Source organism: Entelurus aequoreus, linkage group LG19 (assembly GCF_033978785.1).
Source record: "Entelurus aequoreus isolate RoL-2023_Sb linkage group LG19, RoL_Eaeq_v1.1, whole genome shotgun sequence".
NCBI classification, from domain to species: domain Eukaryota; kingdom Metazoa; phylum Chordata; class Actinopteri; order Syngnathiformes; family Syngnathidae; genus Entelurus; species Entelurus aequoreus.
Window position 1 is genome coordinate 26,627,105 of NC_084749.1, and position 27,573 is coordinate 26,654,677.

The following is a 27,573-nucleotide window of genomic DNA, read 5'->3' on the forward strand; positions in this document are numbered from 1 at the left end:
TTAGCTTAGGCGGTTACTTTATATGTTTGTGTGGAAACTCCTTCGGTACACCTCCGAACCGAACAGAACCCCCCGTACCGAAACGGTTCAATACAAATACACGTACCGTTACACACCTAGTTGCCCGGATCATGTTTTGTTTAAGTTTAGTTCTGTTTCAGCACCCCTGTTTTTGTGTTCCTTGTTGCCATGGTTGCTGATTATGTTCCCCTGCCTCTGATTAGTGGTAGGGACGCTTTTGTTTGCTTCACGTTGGTCTCTTGCTCCTTGTTCCCTTGCTAGTTTTTCTATAGCTTCCCGTGGCAGCGGCATGTTCCTATTTTTTGTATTCATGCCTAGTTAAAATATTAAACCCTTTTTCTTACCTGCATGCTGCTTCCGAACGTCCATCTGCATCTTGGCGAAACGACCAGCGCATAACCATGCGACCCCACCGTTACAGAGACGTCTGTTCTCACTTTGGTTTAGTTTTAGTTTCACAAAATGTATTGATTTAAAAAAAATCATATGTGATACTATATGAAGATTACAGAAAATAGTTGTTTTATTCATTTATTTTTTTAGATACATTTAGAAAAAGGGCACTAGAAAATATAGTCCAACCTAGGAACAGATGGACAACGTAGTGCTCGCCAGCTTTTCCTGAAAAAGATACAAAGAGAGGAAGAGTGCCATGATCTCTTTTTTTCTACCTGTGCTCTTTCCTCCTCGCTTTGCTCGTCGCTCCGTCTGTCCATCAGTCCATCCGTTTGATCCTGGCCTCCTTTCTAGGCACCGCTAAAAACAGAATGAGGAATCGTTTCATGTTCGCTTCCCACAGTGTGACCTCCTTTGACTGAGGAATCATCCATTGACGCACAAATACACGCACACATGCACACATACACGCATACACACAATGGTCAAGATTACTGGTGCTGTGGTTATAGCATGCCTATCCTGGAGAGAACAAACACAAGAGGAGCAGGATTTATACTGCATGCGTGCACATGGTGGAAGGTTGCGCCTGCAGAAAATTAAGCCAAAGGAGCATCAAAGACGCAGCGTGATGCAGAAAGTGAATTGGAAGACACACACACATGCTCAAACTTCAGTTGAAAATATGCAACATATTTTCTTGCAAACTTTATAGCGTGTCCAACAAAAGGTTCAGCACCCTATTGTGGAAAATGTCCTAGATTTTGCGAACCCCTGCAGTGCCACAATGACAGGCGTGTTGCACCAAATACATAACAAAGCTAGGTTAGGATTAGTGTATGTTTACTGTATCATACAAGTTGGATAGTCAACAAAGTGTTTGTGTGTTTGTAACTATGTCAACAATTGGTCTGGATTCTTTTGTCAACAATGCCATCTGGATTTTATTGTATGTTTCTTCTAGTTGGCTGAGGAATTACTTGCATCCCACAGATCTAATATAGTAAACCTTCATTTATTACGGTTAATTGATTCCGGGCCTCACCGCGCTAAATTAATATAGCAAGAGCATAGGTTCATTGGCAACACTAAATTGGCCCTAGTGTGTGAATGTGAGTGTGAATGTTGTTTGTCTGTGTTGGCCCTGCGATGAGGTGGCGACTTGTCCAGGGTGTACCCCGCCTTCCACCTGATTGTAGCTGAGATTGTAGCTCCAGCGCCCCCCGCGACCCCAAAGGGAATAAGCGGTAGAAATGGATGGATGGGATGTTATAGCAAGAGCATGAAAAAAGGTTTACGCGCTTCTAAATATGAGAACCCTCGAGACACGATATAACAGCCACTTAGTCACTCTTACACTTGTTTTATCCAATATTCCAGACATAATAATACAAAATGAGACATAAACTTTTTTGTGTCAATGTTGCAGCCTAAAATGTCTGATTTTGTGGCAGCTTTTTCAAAAAGTCGCAGCAAAAGATGCAATATTTCTAGGGCATTTTCTTTTCATTAACATCACATTGTGATTTCGACATTTTGCTATCAATGTTTTGGCCACGATCCGTGAAAGACTCGGACCCCAGGATGCAGAGAGCTTGAATGAAGGCAAAGAGGAAAATAAAAGGTGCCCGTGCAAAAATAGATAACCGAAGCACTGTGAGTTGAAAAAAGAACCACAGGGAAAAAGATGACATGTGAGGCAATGGGGGTGCATTGGATATACAGGCAACAATCAGATGAAAAACAAATGAACCAGCGACGTCATGCTGCCACCACTGGGCTATAAAGCACCACTTACTTGTAATTGGCAGCAGGTGCGCTACGCCGCGTCGCCAACGTAAAGGGACTGCATTTAGGGGCAAACAGGAAACAGGAGCAACAACATAAAAATGCAATGTCTTTTATGTCAAATTTAAACATTCTTATCCGTCACACACATGTAAAACAAAGTTAAATAAATACAAATAAAACTGCCTTACCTTTAAAAAAAACGTTGCTAGTAACAATGGCACCCCTGTAATCTTACTGTATGTTTTTCTTCTCCCGTTGTAAGAAGTCAAAAAAGCCAACGAAAAACAAAATGTGGTTGACGGTGGCTAAACAGAGTTCTTGTGAAGTTTGAGTGACTATTTGTGTGCATCCATGTTTTGTCACATTTCAATGATTAAAAGGGTTTTATTATCACTTCTTCCCCTTTTCACAACCAGTATGCAACACCCATGCCCCCTGCAGCTTATACTGCTTTTTTACACAAGGCTGTTTGAAATTTTACAATTGCTTGCATTCTGTCACGTGACTTCTTCCCGGAAGTGAAATGCCGTGGTGGTCAACCAAGCCAAGATGGCTGTCACGCAGCAGGCGGTGCGCAAACTATCTGAGTAGGCAAGGAGCCTGGATGTTCCTGCAAAAAGCAGATACGAGCAAAAAATCCAACTCTGCAATAGAATATAGAATATATCTCTCTATACTAGGGTTGTACGGTATACCGGTATTAGTATAGTACCGCGATGCTAATGAATCATACTCGGTAACAATAAAGGTGAAGTTATAACACTGCCCACCAGAAGAGGTGCTTTAAGACATGGCTATCTAGCGGCTAAAGTCCAGCCCCAGTCGGCAGTGTTTTAGCTACTTCTAAATCACTAATCCCCGCCTCCATGGCGACAAATAAAGTAAGTTTCTTACAAGTAGCATCCCTGCAGGACGAGGAATAGCAAAACATGCTTCACTACACACGGTAGCTTACCGGCATCAAAATGTAAACAAACGCCATTGGTGGATCTACACCTGACATCCACTGTAATGATACCATGTACAAGCACTGTTGCCCGGAAGTGGAGTACATGTCTGTTAGATGTCGGCCTTTTTTTCTCCCGAGAGAGCTGTCTGTTGTTATCATCACGGCTGTTTATATTCCACCGGACGCCAAAGTAAACACAGCGCTCTCTCTTCTGCTGAACACCGTCAACGAACAGCAGTGGGCCCACCTCGACGGTGTTCATATTATTGCAGGGGATTTTAATAAGGCCAATCTGAAGACTGTACTCCCTAAGTTCTACCAGCACGCGAAGTGTTCTACAAGGGGCAAGAACACCCTGGACCACGTGTATACCAACATGAAGCACGCGTACAGAGCTACACCCCTCCCCCAGCTTGGACAGTCAGACCATCTTTCCCTCCTGCTCTCTCCTACCTACACCCCCATCAGACGCCAGGCCAGGCCCATCACAAAGACTGTTATGACCTGGCCTGACGATGCACTCCCCAAACATCAGGACTGCTTCCAACACACAGACTGGGACCTCTTCCAACAACAGGAGCTGGACACAGCCACAGGAACGGTGCTGGACTACATACAGTTCTGCATCGAGAACGTGACTGTGGAAAAAACCATCCGGGTTTACCCCAACAAGAAACCCTGGATGACCAGCCAGGTCCGCACACTCCTCAGGGCCCGCGACGCAGCCTTCAGGTCAGGGGACAGGGCACTGTACAGTGCTGCTAGAGCCGACCTGAAGAGAGGGATTAAAAGAGCAAAGGCGGACCACAGGAGGTGCATAGAGTCCCATCTGTCCAGCAATAACTCACGGGAGGTGTGGCGGGGCATTCATGACATCACGAACTACAGAGGCCACGGTGTGACAACTGCGGATCAGAGTGCGACACTGGCAGAGGAGCTTAACTGTTTCTTTGCCCGTTTCGAAACCCCCCAGGGACACTCATCTGCTCCAGCCCTTCCCCCGCCCCCACTGGGCTCCGGCACCACTCCACTCACTGTAAAGGAGCACAGTGTCAGACGAGTGCTCCTGGCTGTGAACCCCAGGAAGGCTGCCGGACCAGACGGAGTACCTGGAAAGGTGCTCAAGGCGTGCGCCCACCAGCTCGCTCCCCCCCTCACCAGGATCTTCAGGCAGTCAATCCATCCTGCCTGAAGTCATCTACAATAATCCCGGTGCCGAAGAAGTCTCCCATCACCAGCCTGAATGATTACCGACCAGTGGCCCTCACTCCGGTAATCATGAGGTGCTTCGAGAGACTGGTTCTCCAGCACATCAAGGACCATATCCCTCCAGACTTCGACCCCCACCAGTTCGCATACCGGGCGAACAGATCCACAGAGGATGCCATCGCTGTTGCTCTCCACTCTGCTCTGAACCACCTGGAGCAGCAGCAGAGCTACGTCCGGATGCTCTCTGTGGATTATAGTTCTGCCTTCAATACAATAATCCCGGACAGACTCTGCAATAAACTGGACACTCTTGGCCTCCCCCCTCTCACAAACGCCTGGATAAGGGACTTCCTAACGGACCGACCCCAGAATGTGAGACTTGGCCCTCACCTCTCATCCACCCGCACGCTGAGCATCGGATCCCCACAGGGCTGTGTGCTGAGCCCCCTCCTCTACTGCCTCTACACCCATGACTGCAGTCCAGCCCACAGTGACAACCTTATCATCAAGTTCGCTGACGATACCACAGTGGTCGGGCTCATCTCCAGGGGTGACTAAGCTGCCTACAGGGAGGAGGTCCTGAAGCTGACGGCCTGGTCTTCGGAGAACAACCTCGCTCTCAACACCAGCAAGACCAGAGAGATCATCGTCGACTTCAGGAGGAGCAGCACCGACCCTGCCCCCCTCTACATCAACGGCGAGCGTGTGGAGGGGGTCCACACCGTCCGGTACCTTGGAGTCCACATCTCTAACGACTTTTTCTGGACAGTCAACACCACATCAATCATCAAGAAGGCTCAGCAGCGGCTACACTTCCTGAAAGTCCTCGGGAAGTACAACCTGAAGCCTGACCTGCTGCTGACCTTCTACCACTCGTCCATCGAGACCCTGCTGACCTACTGTATTACAGTATGGTACGGCAGCTGCACTGCAGCAGACAGGGAGAGGCTGCAAAGAGTGGTCAAGACGGCTCAGAAGATCATCGGCCGCCCTCTCTGATGGACATCTACACCTCCCGCTGCCTCAACAGAGCCAGTGCCATAATCAAGGACAGCACCCACCCTGGCTCTGACCTGTTCCACCTGCTGCCCTCTGGGAAGCGCTACAGGTGCATTAAAACCAAGACGGGGGAGAAGATGACAGCCTCCATGCGGCCTCCCCTGCAAGTAATGAGATATGGTGCAAGACCAGCTCATGAAACGAATGTCGCCACCCAATCGTCAAGCTGTCAGATCAGGGCGCAAGAGGCCGGGGGGACGCAAGCCCATGTCAGGGCGGGCAGCCATCCCGACCATCGAGCGCCAGGGCCTGACAGTGCTCCAGCTAAATGTCGAGGGCCTCACCACCGCCAAACTGGACATCATACGCCACCTCGCCGACTCCCATGAAGTCGCGGCCGTCTTCCTTCAGGAGACGCACTGTGGAAAAGCAGACTTTCTCAAGTTGCCCGGGTTCCACCTCGCCGGCTCCATCCTCAGCAGGCAGCACGGGATGGCCACCTTTGTCAGGTCTGACCTCAGCTGGACAGCCACAGGCCAATCCCCTCCAGGCGCTAGTCTCGAGTGGATGTCCACGAGGATACAGACAACAACGGTTGTGAACGTGTACAAGCCCCCACCATCTGTACTGTCCACATCGGCCCTCCCAACTACCCCGGCACCCGCCATCTACGCCGGGGATTTTAACTGCCAGCACACCGACTGGGGATACTCCCACACAACACCGGATGGGGAGACGCTGAGCGATTGGGCCTCCAATGCCAACGCCCATCTCCTGTTTGACCCCAAAGAGCCACCAAGCTTCTACTCCTCCAGATGGAACACCTTCACCAACCCAGACCTCGCCTTTGCTGTGTTCCACAGTAATGACCCGATGCCAGAGAGAAGGGTCATTGACAGGTTCCCCGGATCACACCACCGACCATTAGTCATCAGAATACCATCACTGGTGCAGCCGGTCGGCGGGAAGCCTGTCAAAAGATGGAATTTCCGGAAGGCCAACTGGCATGCTTTTTCTGTTGACACAGAGAGAAGATCTGTCACCCTCCCGGACCCATGACACCCATCGATACCCAAATTTGTGGTATCATCCAAAACTAATGTAAAGTATACAAACAACAGAACAATAAATGATTATTAAATTTGAACAGAAGTGTAGATAGAACATGTTAAAAGAGAAAGTAAGCAGATATTAACAGTAAATGAACAAGTAGATTAATAATTAATTTCCTACCACTTCTCTTAATAATTTTGACAAAATAATAGAACTGCATGACACTTTACTCGTCATCTTTTGTAAAATTTTGCACTCTTCCGCTCTTCTTGATTACCTCTCGAGAAACGCTGAAGAAATGCTTATTCTTTTTGCGATTTGATCAGTTCGTACACTCAAACAACACAAGCATAGGGTATTTTTCTTTGAGAAAGGCTAAATGGCACCTACTACTCAATAAGAACTCATTAAGAATGGATTAAGCAAAGAAATCAAACAATGTACTAATATAATCCACTTCAAGAAATTTTCAAACTTAAAGTGTTTACAAAGTACAAAGAAGAAGAACCATGATAAACATTCTGAATTTATTTCATCCATCCATTCATTTTCTAGATGATCTTACTTATCTCACCATATGAAATATAACTTACTTCACTAATTATTATTTATGTATTTTTAAAAATGATTTATTACTTATGGAGTGTATTGTGAATAAATTGAGAACAGGAAGTGAACAAAATTTTTAGCAACTGCTATGTAAAGGAAAAGGGTTAGGATTAAATGAGCTCTGCTTCTTCCTACTCCTTTTCGAACATGTTGAATAGAGAAACTGGAAATTGTGATGTATCATGCTGTGTGCATGCATGTTCGAAATAAACTCGAACTCAAGAACAGACGCTGGCATGACCACCACACATATTTAATGAGCCGGACGTGACATCATTAAAATCCAAGCAATACATGACAAAAAAGGCATGATTTGGTCTCATTTAAATTATATATACCATAAATGTTGTTACTGTCTTATGCAAACAGTGAAAACATTTGCACTTCCTATGATGGATGACAATTTGAAAAAGAAGAAGCAATAATTGGTCATTATGCGCTAATATAGGCCAATCCAAAGCATCTGTGCATTTTGCATCACTCAGCCTGATTATTGAAAATGATGAAATGATGAATGTTTCCTGTACCAACCAGCTGTTCTGCACCCTGCTCCCTTTTTCCCTAAATGCTTGTTAGGAATGATAAATGTCACACTGGCATCATTTCACCTGCTCGAACTTCTGCGAGATGAAAACACATGATATCAGAAAATAGAAATATTCATGTGTTGCTCATGCTTTTGCAGCAAAATGATGGGCAGTTCCCCGTGATCCAGCTGGTTGGTATGCTGAGAGGCATCGCATCTGGAATGAGGTACACACGCTCACACACACACACAAACATGCTCTCTGCTATGAAAAAAACAAAACAATTTATTATCGGGATGAAGAAAAAACGTTTTCTTTTCTATGAATATTTTGGTCATTATGTGAAATTAGATTTTGCAGTAACCAAAGTATTCACTCGTGGTGATCTCCGATGCAGTCTGGTCATGTGTTGTTCCCAGATAAGCAGCTCCAACATGCTGTGGGTGTTCACAAACATTCTGATCCAACACTACTGTAATCCTCTGCATGTATTTACTTTACACTGACACACAAAACATACACATAAATCGCCCGCTGGGATAATAACCCAAATGCACATGTTCCCGAGCCTTAAAACACATTCAGAAAAAGATAAGAGTGACTTGCTGACACAGCAAATACCATTACCCTCTTCCACTAGCTGGCGGTAGATAACACGGTAAATGATGTTGATGTTCCAGGTACCTGGCAGAGATGAGTTACGTTCACAGAGACCTGGCTGCTCGCAACATCCTGGTTAACAGTAACTTGGTGTGTAAGGTGTCCGACTTCGGCTTATCTCGTTATCTGGAGGAGGACACATCTGACCCCACTTACACCAGCTCACTGGTGAGCACACAAACACACTCACAAATAATCGACATTCTTGAATGATTGATATGCTCTGTGTTGCCAGGCATGTTGCTGCAATATTATTATAGCACATTTTAAGACCCAATAATTGTCATATTATATATTTTTTTTGCTTCTTTTAAATATACTGTATATTTTTTTAAACCAGTAAAAGCAGCTGATTTTGACAAAGAGATGATAGTTAATTGCTAAATATCTGAATTTGACTGAAATTAAAGGGGACCTATTATGCAAAACCTACTTTTCCTACCTATTGGTACCTGTTTTTGTGTATTTGGGATCGTCATGACTCGTGAAAATTTGAAATCAAACCATGGAGGCATTGCGAAGATATTTATAAAACAATATGGCCTTCCTTCATACTTCTTCCAAACGAGCCTTTTGGAATTTGACCAATTTGTGACATTTTTTCCAGTTGTGACATCAGCGGATATCTCCATTTATGGTAGAAATGTACCTAAAACCTACACTGTAGTAGTGTGGTACCGGTACCAAAATGTATTTTGATACTTTTCGGTACTTTTCGATACTTTTCTAAATAAATAAAAAATTGCATTATCGGCTTTATTTTTTAACAAAAAATCTTAGGGTACATCAAACATATGTTTCTTATCGCAAGTTTGTCTTTTATTAGGAGGTAAGCAAACAAAGGCTCCTAATTTAGCTGCTGACATATGCAGAAACATATTGTGTCATTTTCCATTCTATTATTTTGTCAACATTATTAAGGACAAGTGGTAGAAAATGAATTATTAATGTACTTGTTCATTTACTGTTAATATCTGCTTACTTTCTCTTTTAACATATTCTATCTACACTTCTGTTAACATGTAATAATCACTTATTCACTTATTCTGTTGTTTGACCGGTACTTTTTAGAGGCAGTATAGTACCGAATTTAGAGGCAGTATAGTACTGAATATGATTCATTAGTATCGCGGTACTATACTAATACCGGTTTACCGTACAACCCTACACTGTAGTCAATAATCTCCTTCTTTTTGTCTATTTTATCGTTGTGGGGCAGACTGGCTCGTACATGCACATGCACCCTCCACTGTTGCCATTTCTCATACCAAATAGCGTATAGTTCGAACTTATATCTGTTAGCAGACTCACCATGGAAGCGCTAAAAACCACAACATGGCTGACGGGGAGAAGACGCAGTCAAAGTGGCGGCATGTAAATAAGACCGCCCACCAAACGGTGCAAAGCGGCTTGAAGGTGGTCTTTAAAACATAATCTATGCAACATTTAGACCAAAGAACCACCATTACAATTAATGTGCACCGCAATGTAGAAAAAAAAATCATAGTATGACCCCTTTAATGTCCAAATAAGTTTGTCTCCTCGCTGTGACATCACAACGTAACCAGATTGCAAAACATTCAGAAGCATCCAAATCTACATACGAGCTCATGCCCAAATGCATGAACCTTATCATTTGATCCAACATTGTAACATGTATACGCCAGAAAAGAGGAAAAGGTTCATAGATCTCCTTTAAATTGAAGTGTAAGGTGTCGTCTTGAAATTTGTGTCTCTTTCATTGTCCAACTCATTGTAAGCAAAATAAAATTAACTATCAAAGACACTCTGACACATTGTGGGGATGATTGTCACAGACTAAAGGGTCTTTTTTAAGAAGGTAGAACTACATTTGAAAGTTTAATTGCATTGACAAGTTGACAAATACATAACTTAATGCATCTTAAGACAAAATGTCCAAGGGGCATTAAGAGGAAACACATAACACATAAGGGATATGTTTAAATTAGGGCTGTCAGAAATAACAAGTTAACTCATGTAATTAATCACAACAAAGTATGGCACTAATTAATTATGTACGTGGTTTAATCAAGCAAATCTTTTTTGACTGTGCATGCTCTTTTACCGTAACCTTGGATAGTTATGGCAGGGCTGGTTGCTTTACAGTCAGTAATCAGGTATATGCATGTGTCAGTGCAAATATGAGTGAGGAGACTTTCTGGCAAATGTAACTAAACTGTTCCCAATTTCAGGAAAAAGAATGATGTGCATTCAAGTAAAACATATAAAAAAGTGTTCTTGAAAGACAATTAAATTGCATTTGTGTCCAAAAATGTTGGTCTTTTTTTTAGTTAATGTAGTATGCAAGCGAATAATAACCTTAATCATGAATTATCCAAATTCAAAAGTGTAATTAATCTGATTTTTTTTAATAACAATTCAACAGCACCAATATGACTATATAAGTATGTGACCAGCAACCGCAAACAGAATTTCTTGCTGCCGTCAATGCAAACAAACAACCGTGTCAAACTAGTTAGCTGGTTAATAGCAATCCAAACTTTATAGCTTTCTTTTGCAACATGTTAAAATCACACATGCTGAGTATCTCAAAAGGTCATCTGATGACATTTGACGGAGACATATTGTGCAATTAAAAAAAATTATATTTACCCCATTCCAATGTGTCTTCATAACTATGCTTCAGTCCAACTAGCCCTATGATATAACATTAGAGAACAATAGCCTCGATCAGAGCAGCCAGTGTTGAAAGCACCGTTGCACGATTGTACCAACGTCTGAACACATGTATTGTAAGGGGATCAATAAAATAGACAACATATTGTGCATTATTAAGAAATAAAGCAGTCTGTTAAAACCATTATGTGAAAAATTATTGCTGGGATTCCACTTGAGTACAAACTGAAGCCAAATAGTCCAATGGCCAAATTATGTTGCCCAGGAAATTAAAGCAATTTTTGCTTTAATTGAGTGTTTTGTATGTATTAGAAAAGACTAACAGATGAGTATCAGAGGAAAAGGTGCAATAAAATCCATCTTACAAGACGAGCAACCATCTGTTTGGTGTTTAGCTGCACATCAAATATGACATTTTCTTTTTGTCACAGTTGACGTCTCGCTCAATGTTTAATACGATGGCCAACATTGTGTGCAAAGTGTGTGTTTATCAGCGGTTTCTGTTTGATAACCCCCACACCCACCCTCTCTTATCAGTTTATTCTCCTCTTCCTTCTGTGTCAGGGTGGTAAAATCCCAGTGCGGTGGACAGCTCCGGAGGCAATTGCCTATAGGAAGTTCACGTCAGCGTCAGATGTTTGGAGTTATGGGATTGTCACCTGGGAGGTGATGTCATACGGTGAAAGGCCTTACTGGGACATGAGTAACCAAGATGTAAGTCAGATGCATGACTAATCAGAAGAAACAAAGACACTTTGACTTCTATGTTGTGTGTTCTCACTCCAGCTAATGACTTTTGTGTCATGCCTGTGGTTTTTTTCTGTTTGTTTTGCAAATCCATGTGTTTGATTGGGAGACTGCTTGTGTTTTTTTCCCTTTGTAGTCTCTCACAACAGGGGCTCTGCAACACAGAGAATAAGGACATTAATTTAAGTGTCATACAACACAACATGTTCTTATTTTACAATATAGACACGTCATGATTATATTATATTACTATTATTATACAACACATAATTGTCAATGTACTGTTATTAAAACAATAGTATACAGTACTGTAGTATGCAGTGCACCATCGGTGTAACGCTGGGGTCGGCAACCCAAAATGTTAAAAGAGCCATATTGGACCAAAAATACAAAAAAGTAATCTGTCTGGAGCCGCAAAAAATTAAAAGACTTGTATAAGTGTTATAATGATGTAACCATACTTGCCAACCTTGAGACCTCCGATTCCGGGAGGTGGGGGGTGGGGCGGGGGCGGGGTGTGGTTGGGGGCGTGGTTGGGGCGTGGTTAAGAGGGGAGGAGTATATTTACAGCTAGAATTCGCCAACTCGAGAATTTCATATATATTTCATATATATATATATGACTATATATATATATATATACATATATATGTATGAAATACTTGACTTTCAGTGAATTCTAGCTACATATATATATATATATATATATATATATATATATATATATATATATATATATATATATATATATATATATATATATATATATATATATATTTTATTATACATATAAATAAAATAAATACTTGAATTTCAGTGTTCCGGAGGCTATCCAGTAGATGGCAGTATTGTCCTGTTTAAGAGTGTCACAACATTGCTGTTTACGGCAGACGAACTGCTTTACGGTAGACGAAAACGTGACTGCTGTTGTTGTGTGTTGTTACCGCGCTGGGAGGACGTTAATGAAACTGCCTAACAATAAACCCACGTAAGAAACCAAGAACTCGCCCTCGATCATTCTACAGTAAAGTGATTGGGCAGGCACGCTGTTTATATCGTGGGAAAGCGGACGTGAAAACAGACTGTCGCCGCTGTCCCCACTCAGGTCCGCATTGAGCTGGAGGGGGCGTGGCCTCCAGCTCCGGCTGAATTCTGTGAGTTTATCGGGAGAAAATGTATTCCGGGAGGTTATCGGGAGAGGTGCTGAATTCCGGGGGTCTCCCGGTAAAACCGGGAGGGTTGGCAAGTATGGATGTAACACATGATGTAAGTGGCTAATTAGTTATATTAGCTTACTATCAAAATGACTATGTGTCGCAGGCTGACGCAAATCTTCGTTGACAGAAATGTTGAAATGTAATATTTATTCAACACATTTTTACAACATTGGAAAACATTAGTAAAACTTCTCACAGGATGAGATAACTCCTGGAAATGACTGTCTTAGAATGACCAAAGTATGGATGTGTGTGACCAAGTTAAAGGAAACGGCAGGCTGCCTTTTTCTAATGGATTTATTACAATCTTTGCAAGCTGGCTAATGTTTGCTGTGGTCTGGAACAACATGGCACACTAACAACTATCAGAAATGCAGCCAATCTTACATACATGAAACATGGAAAAATAAAGTAAATACACAGACATAAGTAAAGGAAATTAAATGACCTCAAATATACCTACCAACGAGGCATAATGATGCAATATGTACATACAGCTAGCCTAAATAGCATGTTAGCATTGATTAGCTTGCAGTCATGCAGTGACCAAATATGCCTGATTAGCATGCCATAACAAGTCAATAACATCAACAAAGCTCATCTTTGTGCATTCACACACAGCATAAAACGTTTGGTGGACAAAATGAGACAAAAGAAGGAGTGGCATAAAACACGTCTTTCTGTGGCAGCGTCGGAGAAAGTTATACATGTAAACAAAATGTTGAGTCACAGTCCACACAACGGTAAGTTCAAGGGCCGCTGAAATTAGTAGGGCAAAACAGCGCTCGCCAAATGCTCTCATCATTGAAACATAAACACAAACATATTAAGCAGTGGGCTTTCTAACAATTAGGAAGGGTTGTGTCATGTTTGTCCTCCTACAGAAACCATATTACCACAAAAAAACTATTTTTCACCCCATTTCCATACAATTTTCGAAAAAGATCCGTGGAGCCACCAGGGCGCCGCTCAAGAGCCGCATGTGGCTCTACAGCCACGGGTTGCTGATCCCCGGTATAACGGTACATGTATTCGTATTTGGTAATGAGACTTTGGTTCGGTATAGCTCCATACCGAATCCCCGCACAATTAGAGATGAGTACCAAAATCAGTACTTTAATAGGTACTGACCAAAGGAGAAATATAACCTTAGAGGAAAAACTAAATTAAAACATTTGTATGCTCGTACAACACTTAAAACCTTTAGTATATCAGTAAGTGGAATTAAATTATGGAACGGATTAACCAAAGAAATCAAACAAAGCACCAATATGATTCAGTTCAAGAGACTGTTCAAACTACAGGTGTTCACAAAGTACACAGAACAAGAATTATGATGAACATCTTGAACCCTTTTATTTTTTTTATTGAGACAAAGATTATTTATGTATTTAATATTTGTTTGCTTACTATGGTATACTATTTATTTATTATTTATTTGTTCACTGTTATATTACAGAGAACAAGGACATTGGATACAATTGCTATGGTATGAAAAGGGGTAGGATTAACTAAACTCTGCTTCTTCCTACTCCTTTTCGGACATGCTGTAATAAAACAACTGGAATTGTGTGATGCATTACATTGTATCGAAATAAACTGAAACTGAACTGAACTAAATTCACACTCAAGATTTAGATAAAAAATTGCCATAAGGTTGCTTTATTTTTTAAATTTTGGATAGGTTGATGCAGTAGATAACTTTGTTGAGGATATCCTTGCTGAACATGTTTTATCTGCATTTTATAACAACTAAATAAACCACAGAATGCATCTAAATTGCTGTACATAAGATAAACGTCCTCCATGTTTCGCTATTTATCTCTTTCGCCACACGTTGATCAGCTCCCTTGTAGCCTCACCTCTTATTCCCCCACGGCTGCCCTGGAGCAAGAGAAGCTGCCGATGCAGCAGCGCTATGACAGAGTCGGTATATTGATAGAGACATTTTTATAATGGCACAGACAGTGTATAATGATGAGGGGAGTATGCGGCAGCACTGCAGCTAACAAGGGTCTGGTGGGGTATTAAGTATGCATGAACCTCACACATAGCTGCACCACTCACACACAGGCAAGAAGCCGCACACACAATTATCTGGTTCTAACACCCAAAATATTTCAAAGAAAAGGGGAGCGATGGAATTGTCAGTGGGGGCTACCAGCGGTGCTGTGTGTTGGACATGAATTAATCATGACGGATACCTGTGATGTTTCACTACAATTGCTGCTGTTATGATTGACAGTGATGCTTGGAAGGCATCGCTTTGCAGCAAAAAGTCAGAAAAATGTGTTAGGGTCAAGTACAGTTCACAGACAAATCCCCGCTGCAGCATTTACAGCCTGAGCAGCGTGGCATTCCCTCAATGTCCCACGCAGTACACTGATTCCAGCTTATAATTTACGTTCAACTAGTAAAAAGAAACCTGACGTGGGATTTCAAAGACTTTCACTTCCACTTGTTTAAAGGCAGCTCAAGGCTTAAAGGCAACAGCTTGCAGGGTTTGAATTGTATAGGCGGAGATAAAAAAACAAGGTTCCCCAGGTCAGTAATCGAACGAGAAGGCTACGGTCCAAAAACAGAGTTTAAACTGTAAAACAGGCTGTAGACAGCTGTTGATGTTTATACAGAAAACCTTATGTTATGTCCCAGTTTGATGAATAACAGACTCGTAAAATGGAAAACCTGGTAAATCAGAATCAGAATCAGAAATACTTTAATTATCCCAGAGGGGAAATTAAGATTTTCAGCCCAATCCCATTCAAGAGCAGACAAACATTACAGGGAGACAGAACAGGATCGCTGACGGGTCTGTCAACTTCTGGCTCTGCCAACTTCCGGCTCCCTTTAAAAAAACAGTCTAAGCCTGGGTCTCTGGAGAGGGGGTCCAGACTGAGGTCCAGGGGGAAAAAAACTCATAGCCATAGCACACATAAACGTGTGTAAGAGGGAAACATCAAAGAACATTAAAGACATTAAAAGAGCAGAGCTGATGCAACCAGCCATTTCTACACATAGCCACAAAAGTAAAACAACAACAACAACAAAAAACATATACACTGTGGTGGCCTCTGCGGTGTTCCACGCCATCGTCTGCTGGGGTGGAGGGAGCATGGCCGGAGACAGGAGCAGACCCAACAAAGCAACCAAGAGAGCCAACTCCACCCTCGGCCGCCCACTAACTCTCGGCCAGTGTCCAGTCTGCATGGATGAGCGAGGATACGTCCAAGGAGACCGATGCGTCCGATACCTGCTCATTCAGCCAAGACACTGTGAAGCTTGTCCGTCCCGGCGCTCAGCGCAAGCTCCGCAGCCCTGTCTCTTCATCTGCATCTCCTCCAGTCTCTCCAAATGGACTCTGGTGTGGCAGAGACACAGCAGCTGGTCTCCATGACCAAAAGGCTCCCGGGAGGCAGATCCAGAAGTTCACAAAAAAGCACAGCAGAAGTCACGAAAGTGCCACCCCTTGTCGCACAGTCCCAAAGGGTCCCAAACCAAAAGGCAAAAAAAAACACATGAAAACAAGAGGGAAACATCAGGAACACAAAAGAATGACACAAGAACACAGAGCTCCTGCCATCAGCAGCCACTACTCTAAACTAAAGAAATAAGGAACTGATTAAGAAGTCGTTCATTGATAGTTAAGAAGTAATCAGTGGCGAGCCCCGTCTTGCATGAAGAATGTTCCTGTCTGATGTGGGCGTTGTTGTTCTGCACTCCAGGATCCAGAGACAGCAGGAGAAATGCAAGTAAAAAAACATTTTTTTTGGAAAAACAAAACAGAAATATTGCAGCACGGAAGTGCACAAAAGAAGCGTAGGTAAAGCCATGCAGCAGGTTGCGGTTCCAAGCAAACATGATGAGAAGCAGCCTGATTGGCAGCCAGGTACAGGTGTCCTGATTGCTCATCAGGGACAGGTGAGGGATACAGCGCTCAGACTATAGTGGTGGAAAATGGAGGAAAACAGGAAGTGGGGGAAAAAAGATTGCTGGACAGGGGATAAAACAAAATACATACAACTAACAATAACTGTCATGTGAGGTCATGACAAAGAAGCGCATAGGGCACTTAGTATGAAATGTCACTGCAAACATGTTCCTCGGCTCCTCCTGCTCCTTTGCTGATAAGAATATAAATGTCACGATCGGCTTAGTTGGAGAAGGACCCCAACGCAGAGCAAAAATTAAAAAGGAATAATAACAAAAAGAGCACTCAAAAGGAGTGAGGAAAAAAAACACTTGGGATGTACACTTACGATGTGAGAAGCAGAAAAAGCACACAGAAGGTGTGGAGATGTAACAGTTAACACCACACAGCAATGCTGGGACTGAGCCACAGGGTACGAGAAGCGTGAGTGGAGCCAAAGCAGATGAGAGGAACACGACTGGAAGGGTTAAACATAAGGAATCTAATGGCGCCGAGTGAGGGAACTGGAGAGTTTAGGTCAGGGGTGGGCAATTAATTTTTACCGGGGGCCGCATGAGCAACACGAGCACTGCTGGAGGGCCACATCGACAATATTTCAATTAAATTTTGCTCAATATTATTTTTGATATATACCGTAAGATTAATAATATTAATAATGATAATAATAATACTTTCATTTAACCTAACTTAACTTTATACCAAAAGCACTGCTTTGGAAATCATTTGTACCCCTTTCAGAGATCACATTTAGTTCCCCTTAAACATCCTCATGTTGCACAATGAAATGTAAGCATAGGATGAAGTGTGCATTCCTGTAACTTTCTCTAGTAACAGCATTCTATGATTAATATAAATAAATTAACATTAATAATAAATGACAGTAAAATAAGCACACGTATGACTGAGGAGTCATAGTGTAACTTTGTTTGGTGTTTGAGTTGTCCGACTTTTTGTGTGGCCATAAACGCACCAGTGGTTTAGTGGTATGCGTGTTGGTGACAAATGACAAGTTGGTTTTGGCCTGGTTTGTACGGCAGAAAATGACTAGTTTTTCGAGATAGGAGTGTTTTACTCATGTTTTTGGTGTGGTTTTGGCCGAATATAAACAGTTTTGCTCAATAAAGTGATCGATATAATTCCTGGCCTCGAAACATCTCGATAGACGTTACAATAATTGAACGGTGTTCAATTGAACGGTGTTGACGAACACCGTTAGGGCCGCTTGTTGTCACTGTCACTCAAAGTTGCATTGCAAAATTACACAGAATAAATGTGTTTATTTTGTTTAGAATTCAGATAGGATTTGATTTGGTGCGCGGCATATATTTGCTGTGCGCAGAGGACGCTTGAGCAGTGCGCAATTGCGCAGGCGCGCACCATGTCTTGTTGAAAACACGGCATTCGTCATCAACTTTTCTCTTTTTAGCGTCTCGGGTGTAAACCGTGCATCACTTGTCGCTGTGCACCTTCACTCACAGGTCACACACATTACATACACCCATAAATAACACTTTTCAAAATAAAAGCAGCACGGTTGTATTGCGCGCACGACATAGATGCTTTTTCAACTTTCTTTTGTAATTTGTGATTGCAGCTGTTCAAATTCACTCACAATCACGCACGCGCATACGTCCACACGGAAGTAAAACAAATAACGCTTTTCAAAACAAAAGCAGCACCGTTGTATTGCACACTCGACATAGATACTTTTTAAAATTTATTTTGTAATTTATGATTGGCCTCACGCGGGCCGGACAGGGACGCACAAAGGGCCGGATGTGGCCCGCGGGCCGCAGAATGCCCAGGTCTGGTTTAGGTAGTCAAGAGGTAATGAGCATCAGGTGTCTGTGGCCCGTGATCCAGAAACCAGGCACTCCAACAAAAAGAAGAGCTGCCAGATCATGACAATAATGGAAAATTTCCCCAGACATTTTGATTGTCTCCTTTGGCACACAGCGTTAGGGCTGGTCTCACAAACAATCTCACAAATGATCACGTTATTGAACTATGTATTTCCCATTCATTTGTTTTAGTACAAATATGCATCTAATTAAACAAAAATGTTATTAAAAAAACAAAAAATAGTTTCACATAAAAAAAGGTGAAAAAATGTGTGGTGGTTAGGAACCCAATTTAACTGGGGACGCCCCTGGCACCACCACTAAGAAGTAAGCACAAATTACAGTAGCTACTAAACACGCTAAATGTGAACAACGGCGCACTACCACACTCTTTTCAGTTGATTGCCTTCTGCATCCTTTGTTCCCGCCTGATTGGGTGATCAGCCACAGCCGTGATGTGCCCTGCAGGTGTTTCACATCACTGATAAAGACTCAAATACTGACTAACATCTTGAATGACCTTCACTACTTTAAAAGCTGTCGCTGACATACTGACATCAAAACTACCAGCTCTACATCACAGACAGCGTCAGGCACCTCTGTTACTTGCAGATAAATATCTTCGTTCCCTGTGTGATCGCCAAGTTCTAACAGATTTAAGACTAAAAGACTTAAGTTTCTGTGCTTTCCACATTTTTCCTTTTAAAAATAAAACACAAGCCCCAGAAATGTATCAATAAGTCTTTGGGCGTACTCTGCAAGAAAGATTGGTTTAACTGTTGTAATCCCTTACACCGGGGGTCAGCAACCCGCGGCGCTAGAGCCACATGCGGCTGTTTAACTCCACCCTAGAGGCTCCCTGGACCTCTTTCAGAGATGTGTGAAAATGGAAAAAGATGAAGAAAAAAAAAAGTTTTTTGTTTTAATATATTTTCTGCAGGAGAACAAACATGAAACAAACCTGCCTAATTGTTAGAAATCCCACTGTTCATGTTATACATGCTTCACTGATGAGAGTGTTTGTCCTACTAATTTTAGCGATCCTTGAACTCATTGTAGTTTGTTTACATGCACAACTTTCTCCGATGCTGCCACAGAAAGACATGTTTTATGCCACTCCTTCTTTGTCTCATTTTGTCCACCAAACGTTTGTGCGTGAATGCACAGAGGTGAAGTTTGTTGATTTTATTGACATGTTGGAGTGCTTATCAGGCATATTTGGTCAATGTATGACTGCAAGCCAACCGATGCTAACATGCCATTTAGGCTAACTGTATGTACATCATTATGCCTCGTTTCAAGGTATATTTGAGCTCATTTAATTTCCTTTACTTATGTCCTCTGTGTATTTAATTTATATTTGCATATCTCATGACACATTATCTGTATGTAATATTGGCTGCATTTCTCATAGTTCTTTGTGGGCCATATTGTTCCAGACCACAACAAACGTTATCCAGCTAGCAAAGATTGTAATAAGTCCATTAGAAGAAGACAGCCTGCTGTTTCCTTAAACAAGGACACACATCTATACCTTTGGCCATTCTGAGCCAGTTATTTCCAGAAGTTATCTCATCCTGTGATAAGCCTCTATTTTACTAATGATTTCCAATGTTGCAAACATGTGTAGAATAGAAATTAAAATACTACATTTCTGTCAACGAAGATTTGCGTCAGTCTTTGATAATAGGCTAATATAACTAATACAGACACTTACATCATGTGTTGCCTTCATTATAACACTTATATAGGACTTTAAATATTTTGTGGCTCCAGACAGATTTTTTTGTGTAATTTTGGTCCAATATGGCTCTTTCAACATTTTGGGTTGCCGACCCCTGCCTTACACGTATGTGTGTTATTGTCCAAAGAAGTATTGCCAAACATGTCCAATACACTGATGTCAATTTTATACCAAATTTTTAAAAAAAAAAAGCTACGCTCCAAAAACATAATTGTTCATTGTTTGCTCCTGCATTAACATTTTGTGTTATTCAAATGTAGAAAACACAACAACAGATGACATTGTAGAGGTTTTACTAAATGACCGAAGGGTTAAACAACTGTTGCCGGGTTACCAATCAGGTGTTAGCCCCGCACACTGACTTTGACGGCTGAGTTTGATGAATACAATGATTTCATTAAGCACTGACTATGGCCAAATTGGCCAAAATGTAAAAAAATGATATACCATAAGTGTACGTTATATGACACATAAATAATGAACTGAGAACGTGCCTGGTATGTTAACGTAACATATTATGGTAAGAGTAACTCAAATAACTATAACATATAGAACATGCTATACGTTTACCAAACAATCTGTCACTCCTAATCGCTAAATCCCATGAAATCTTATACGTCTAGTCTCTTACGTGAATGAGCTAAATAATATTATTTGATATTTTACGGTAATGTGTTAATAATTTCACACATAAGTCGCTCCTGAGTATAAGTTGCACCCCCGGCCAAACTATGAAAAAAACTGCGACTTATAGTCCGAAAAATACGGTAATGAACTTAATAATTGACTTACCTATTAAAAGTAATTTAAAAAAAACAATTTAAGGACACATATAATAACATATTTATGTTTTGAAATCCAATCACAGTATAATTAATGACACATTTAAGTAATTATTTAAAGATGTGTTTAATTTTGTCCTATTTGACCCTCTATATCTTCCTTGTAAATGTATTTGGTAATCAAATATGAGCGGTCATGAAAGGCAAAATATTTGCCGCTGGAACAGAGATCTAGACATGCAGGGCACCTCCGCAAGCCCTGTGGAGTGTGCATTACCACTGCTGTAAAAGACGAGACGTGGAAGCGTGCGGAACAACTCCACAAGCCCAGTCTTTGACGAGCGGGTGTCATGACTAGAGAAAGAACTCAAGCTTAGAGAAACTCCTGCGTACCCTTCACCAATTAGGCCTGTGGCCTAGTGTAAAAAAAAACAAAAAACTACAAAAGAAGAAAAAATACATCAAAAAGACATAATGTAATGGGGAAAAAGCTAAAATATTCATACTAATAACTAATACGATTTGTCTTTGAATATATGTATCAACAAAAATCGTAGTCTTTTAAAAAAGTTAAATGCAGGTTTCATGGAAAATTATGCAAATTGGAAGATGCTGTAACCACCCTCCTCCCCATGCTACCCACCACCACAAATAGCTTGCCGTCCTGATGATGATTTATTAACCATACAGTTCATTGGCTATTATAATAGTATTTCATTTACGAATTAGTACTTAAACGCGTTGCAATTGATTTCCACTCTCATGCTCCAGGTAATCAACGCCATTGAGCAGGACTTCCGGCTGCCAGCTCCTATGGACTGTCCAACAGTGCTTCACCAGCTGATGCTGGACTGTTGGCAAAAAGACAGGAACGCACGGCCAAAGTTCCCGGATGTTGTCAACATGCTGGACAAAATGATACGCAACCCTGCGTCCCTGAAAGCAGGCACCAACAATGTTGCTACGGGGTGAGGAAAGATGAATGGGAAAACATACACTGACTGGTTAAAAACGTATTTTCTTACATTTCCACATCTCTCCTCTGCCAGCCCGTCCCATCATCCTTTGTTAGATCGTGGTGCTCCAGATTTGAGCAGGCTGAGCTCTGTAGAGGACTGGCTGGCTGCACTGAAGATGACCCAGTACAGAGACTCCTTCCTGGGATCAGGCTTCACCTCCTTGCCGCTCGTCACTCAAATCACTGCAGAGTATGTCTTCTCTTTTAAGTGCCTCTTTTTTGCGCTCTGTCTGCCTCTCACTGTGTGTGTTTCACACTGTTCCCCTGCCAAGTGTGCATCTTGTTAGTAGGAGATCTGGCTGGTGGCTGGTCCATGAGTGCATCTGCCTGCCATTCCGAGCCATCCCCCCGGCTGTCTGCAAGCGTCCATCCCTTCTCTCTTTCAATATCATTGTGCAACTGCCACCACTCTTCATGAATTACTCTCATTTCTAAATAATTACTATTCACTGTGTGTGTCATCTTCACTTTAAGACTATTCATCGTTAATGTCATGCTGCTGCTTTTGTTTACTCCTATTTATTGGTAGTACATTTATAGAAACACCCTAAATAGGAGACACAGGCGCAAAATTTAGAGAGGAAAAAATACAGAGTAGTGCGAGTAGAAGTTGTGGTGATCATAATGTTAGTATTGCAATAAATCTCTCTAAGTGTGTTAATGCAGATTAATCTATCATCCATAATAATCTGATTAAACACAATTAACCCATCTGCAGCGCAAAATGACTCAAAATCCCGGAAACACATCTGGCAACGCATTTTGAGCAATCTGTCCAAGTTGTGTTACTGTCACGCATGTGCACATGTGCACTTTATCTGGTATAGTGACAGGCTGCAGAACCAAAAAAGTCAATGTAGAAAACTCTAAACACTGACTCCATTGGAAAATACCACTTTAATAAAACAAAAGGTGTAACAGCTCCACATTAATGTGGATAAATACATTTTAATGACTTTTTTTTTTTTTAAATAAACGTTTTTGTCAACATGATGTTTGATAAACACATTAAAGGCCTGCTGAAATGAAATTTTCTTATTTAAACGGGGATAGCAGGTCCATTCTATGTGTCAAACTTGATCATTTCGCGATATTGCCATATTTTTGCTGAAAGGATTTAGTAGAGAACATCGACGCTAAAGTTCGCAACTTTTGGTCGCTGATAAAAAAGCCTTGCCTGAACCGAAAGTAGCTTGACGTCACAGGTTGTGGAGCGCCTCACATCTGCACATTGTTTACAATCATTCCCACCAGCAGCGAGAGCGATTTGGACAGAGAAAGCGACGATTACCCCATTAATTTGAGCGAGGATGAAAGATTTGTGGATGAGGAAAGTGAAAGTGAAGGATTAGAGGGCAGTTGAAGCGATTCAGATAGGGAAGATGCTGTGAGAGGCGGGTGGGACCTGATATTTTTTCATATAGGCGACATATTGATAAGGCAATATTTTCTAAATTGAGAAAAAAAAAGCAGCAGTTGACACAAATCAACAAATCAATTGAATGTGTTTTAATCAACCCCTGAAGTTATCCAGCAGCTTTGAAATTATAAAATAATTATGCTGAATAGACGATACGTGTAATATTTTTATATCTGACAGTCCATACTGTACGTGTTGACACGCACACGGATGGAGGATTCTCTCTCCATCGTTTGCATGTGCAGCGCGATGACTTCATTTCTCACCGCCATTTGTGCGTAACTGTGCCAGTTTTCACATATTTATAGATGTGCTAAATATAAACGCAAAACAGCGGTCACAGAACAGTCACATCACTTTACGAGTGCTGAATGTTTATATCTGCATCTACTGCACATGTGCTTTATATACATACAGGCAGAGATGCTAAATGGATTGCACTCTTTATTTTGATCATTTAAGAGATGCAATCGTCTGCACAATGGTTTAGTAGATCAGCTTTGCATGTGCTGTCAAGTTTGCACAAGTTTTAAAACACGCAAACTTTTAGTAGCTCAGGCCCTAAGTGTATATTTATTCCCTTCTTTTTTCAGACTCTTTGCTCATGCAAAATAAAACACCCAATTTAAATGAAAGATAAATTATATTCAATAATGAATAATTAAAGGCCTACTGAAATGAATTTTTTTTATTTAAACGGGGATAGCAGATCTATTCTATGTGTCATACTTGATCATTTCGCGATATAGCCATATTTTTGCTGAAAGGATTTAGTATAGAACAACGACGATAAAGATTGCAACTTTTGGTATCTGATAAAAAAAAGGCTTGCACCTACCGGAAGTAGCGTGACGTAGTCAGTTGAACATATACGCAAAGTTCCCTATTGTTTACAATGATGGCCGCATGAAGTGAGAGAAATTCGGACCGAGAAAGCGACAATTTCCCCATTAATTTGAGCGAGGATGAAAGATTTGTGGATGAGTAAAGTGCAAGTGAAGGACTAGTGGGGAGTTGAAGCTATTCAGATAGGGAAGATGCTGTGAGAGCCGGGGGTGACCTGATATTCAGCTGGGAATGACTACAACAGTAAATAAACACAAGACATATATATACTCTATTAGCCACAACACAACCAGGCTTATATTTAATATGCCACAAATTAATCCTGCATAAAAACACCTGCGTGTTTGTTATGCTAGCTCCTAGCTCCTCTGCTAGCTCCTAGCTCCATAGAACACGCCAATACAATTCAAACACCTGATCAACACACACAATCACTCAGCCCAAAAGACCGTTTACCTAACCCAAGGTTCATAAAGCTTATATATTTTTAAAAAGTTACGTACGTGACGCGCACATACGGTCAAGTTATCGAATGTTTAGCAGCCAAGGCTGCATACTCACGGTACCTGATATTCAGCTGGGAATGACTACAACAGTAAATAAACACAAGACATATATATACTCTATTAGCCACAACACAACCAGGCTTATATTTAATATGCCACAAATTAATCCTGCATAATAACACCTGCGTGTTTGTTATGCTAGCTCCTAGCTCCTCTGCTAGCTCCTAGCTCCATAGAACACGCCAATACAATTCAAACACCTGATCAACACACACAATCACTCAGCCCAAAAGACCGTTCACCTAACCCAAGGTTCATAAAGCTTATATATTTTTAAAAAGTTACGTACGTGACGCGCACGTACGGTACGGTACGTGTTATGCTAGCTCCTAGCTCCTCTGCTAGCTCCTAGCTCCATAGAACACGCCAATACAATTCAAACACATGATCAACACACACAATCACTCAGCCCAAAAGACCGTTCACCTAACCCAAGGTTCATAAAGCTTATATATTTTTAAAAAGTTACGTACATACGCAAAAAAAAGCCAAAGCTGCATACTCACAGTAGCACGTCTGCGTCTTTGTCATCCAAATCAAAGTAATCCTGGTAAGAGTCTGTGTTGTCCCAGTTCCCTACAGGCGTCTGTGTATCCAAATCAAAAGTCCTCCTGGTTAGAGTCTCTGTTATCCGAGTTCTTCCATCTTGACTGCATCTTTCGGGAATGTAAACAAAGAAGCGCCGGCTGTGTACTGTTGTGGCTGACTACGTTCGAAAAATACGTCCATTTCGCACCGACAACTTTCTTCTTTGCTTGCTTGGCTTCCTTCTCCATAATGCAATGAACATGATTGAAACAGATTCACGAACACAGATGTCCAGAATACTGTGGAATTATGAAATGAAAACAGAGCTTTTTCGTATCGGCTTCAATGTGGAAGGCATACCCGTGTTCGCCGGGCTACGTCACACGCATACGTCATCCTCAGAGGCGTTTCGAACCGGAAGTTTAGCGGCAAATTTAAAATGTCACTTTATAAGTTAACCCGGCCGTATTGGCATGTGTTATAATGTTAAGATTTCATCATTGATATATAAACTATCAGACTGCGTGGTCGGTAGTAGTGGGTTTCAGTAGGCCTTTAAAGTTAACCCACAGCAACCCTGTCACTAATCTGATTATTTTTTTAATGTAACGTTTGACAACACTAGTGATGCCTGCCTTTCCTGCATTTCCTTAGAATGACAACATAACCTCATATCTGTCCTATGTTTTCCTATTCAGAGACCTCCAGAGGATCGGAGTGTCTCTGGCAGGACACCAGAAGAAAATTCTTACAAGCGTTCAGTCAATGAGACGCCACATCGATGACCAGTCTCCGACTGAATCTGTGTAATTGCCATCTTCAAAACTGGTTGGTCTCCAGTCCTCTGGCAATTGGGGGTTCACCTTTGCACGCTTGTTTTTAAGCTATGACTGCAGCCGTGCACACATACTGTCCACTTGGTCCCTTTCCTTTTATAATCAGACTTCTGTTTTATTCTCTGCTCTTCCATTTAGCATCAGAGATCAATACCAACTTAGGAAGCGATTAAAAGCACATTGGCAAGAGCCAATGTACTGTAAGGTCAGCATGATCTTGAAGTGGTGGAATAACGACAGGCATCCTTCCAAACCCTGATCTGATCTGCCCTGAAAAGACTGCGATCATAAAAACGTGTTTCCCTTCGTCTATCTTTCCACACAGCAGTTTTTACCAACTGAACAGTTTGCTACTTAAGCAGGAATCACACCAACGTAGGAAAATGTCCATGAACAATTGTGTGGTGTTGTGTGAACAACAAAAACAGGCCAAAGAGCCTTTTTAAGTGTTTCTTGTGTACACATCTTTAAAAGACTACTTAATTGTCTCTGTGACAACTGCCACGGTTGAAAGAACCCAAAGTTTAAAGGGACTGTGTCAATCTATCTTCATATTGAAGAGTCTGTACATATTCGCCTAAGGGATGTTTATTTCCTGTTTCCTGATTTGTTGATAATTATTTATACCGTTCTTTTCCTAAGAAAAATGAAACAAAACGCTTCATACAACCCCTGGTTAAAAAAATGTAATCACTTGACTTGGAGGGTGAACGTTGAGTGGTTTAATTTTGAAGAAAAAAAACAGATAGCCATTGTGACACAAAACTATAGTCATTTCAACTGGCAACTGTCTGAAACACTAAAAGTAAACACAAATATACAATGTGGTAATCAGTAACAGTTTCATTTTGACATGTATCATGGATTGATAGAAATCATAGCTCCAACACCAAAAACGTTGATTTAAATAAAGAAGAAGATTATCAAACTTCTTCAAGAATGTAAAGGATGTTGATTGTTCACAGTCAGCTGTGTGTAAAATCTGGGCCAAGTACAAACAACATGGGAAGGTTGTGAAAGGCAAACATACTGGTAGACCAGGTAAAACATCAAAGCACCAAGACAGAAAACTTAAGCAATAAATATGTCTGGAAAACAGAAAATGCACAGCTAAACAAACGAAAAACAAATGGGCAGAAACTGTCTTCACGGTCTGTTTACTGAACTGAAAGAACACAGAAAAGCTAAACCAATCCACTTTTAACACCTTGACAGAAAGAAACAAGGT

The 27,573-nt window shown here is 41.5% G+C and overlaps 1 protein-coding gene across 1 annotated transcript in view; it reads left to right on the forward strand.

Annotated features, from left to right (window-relative positions):
* LOC133635234 (ephrin type-B receptor 1-like) overlaps positions 1 to 27,194 on the forward strand; it is a 242,736-nt gene extending 215,542 nt beyond the window's left edge. The window contains exons 15-20 of the mRNA XM_062028178.1: positions 7,713 to 7,780; positions 8,235 to 8,382; positions 11,437 to 11,586; positions 21,903 to 22,099; positions 22,181 to 22,339; positions 26,208 to 27,194. Coding sequence (XP_061884162.1) covers positions 7,713 to 7,780; positions 8,235 to 8,382; positions 11,437 to 11,586; positions 21,903 to 22,099; positions 22,181 to 22,339; positions 26,208 to 26,319 — 834 coding nt within the window. The 3' untranslated portion in view covers positions 26,320 to 27,194. The remainder of the gene's footprint in view (positions 1 to 7,712; positions 7,781 to 8,234; positions 8,383 to 11,436; positions 11,587 to 21,902; positions 22,100 to 22,180; positions 22,340 to 26,207) is intronic.
* The last annotated feature ends 379 nt before the right edge of the window (positions 27,195 to 27,573 follow it).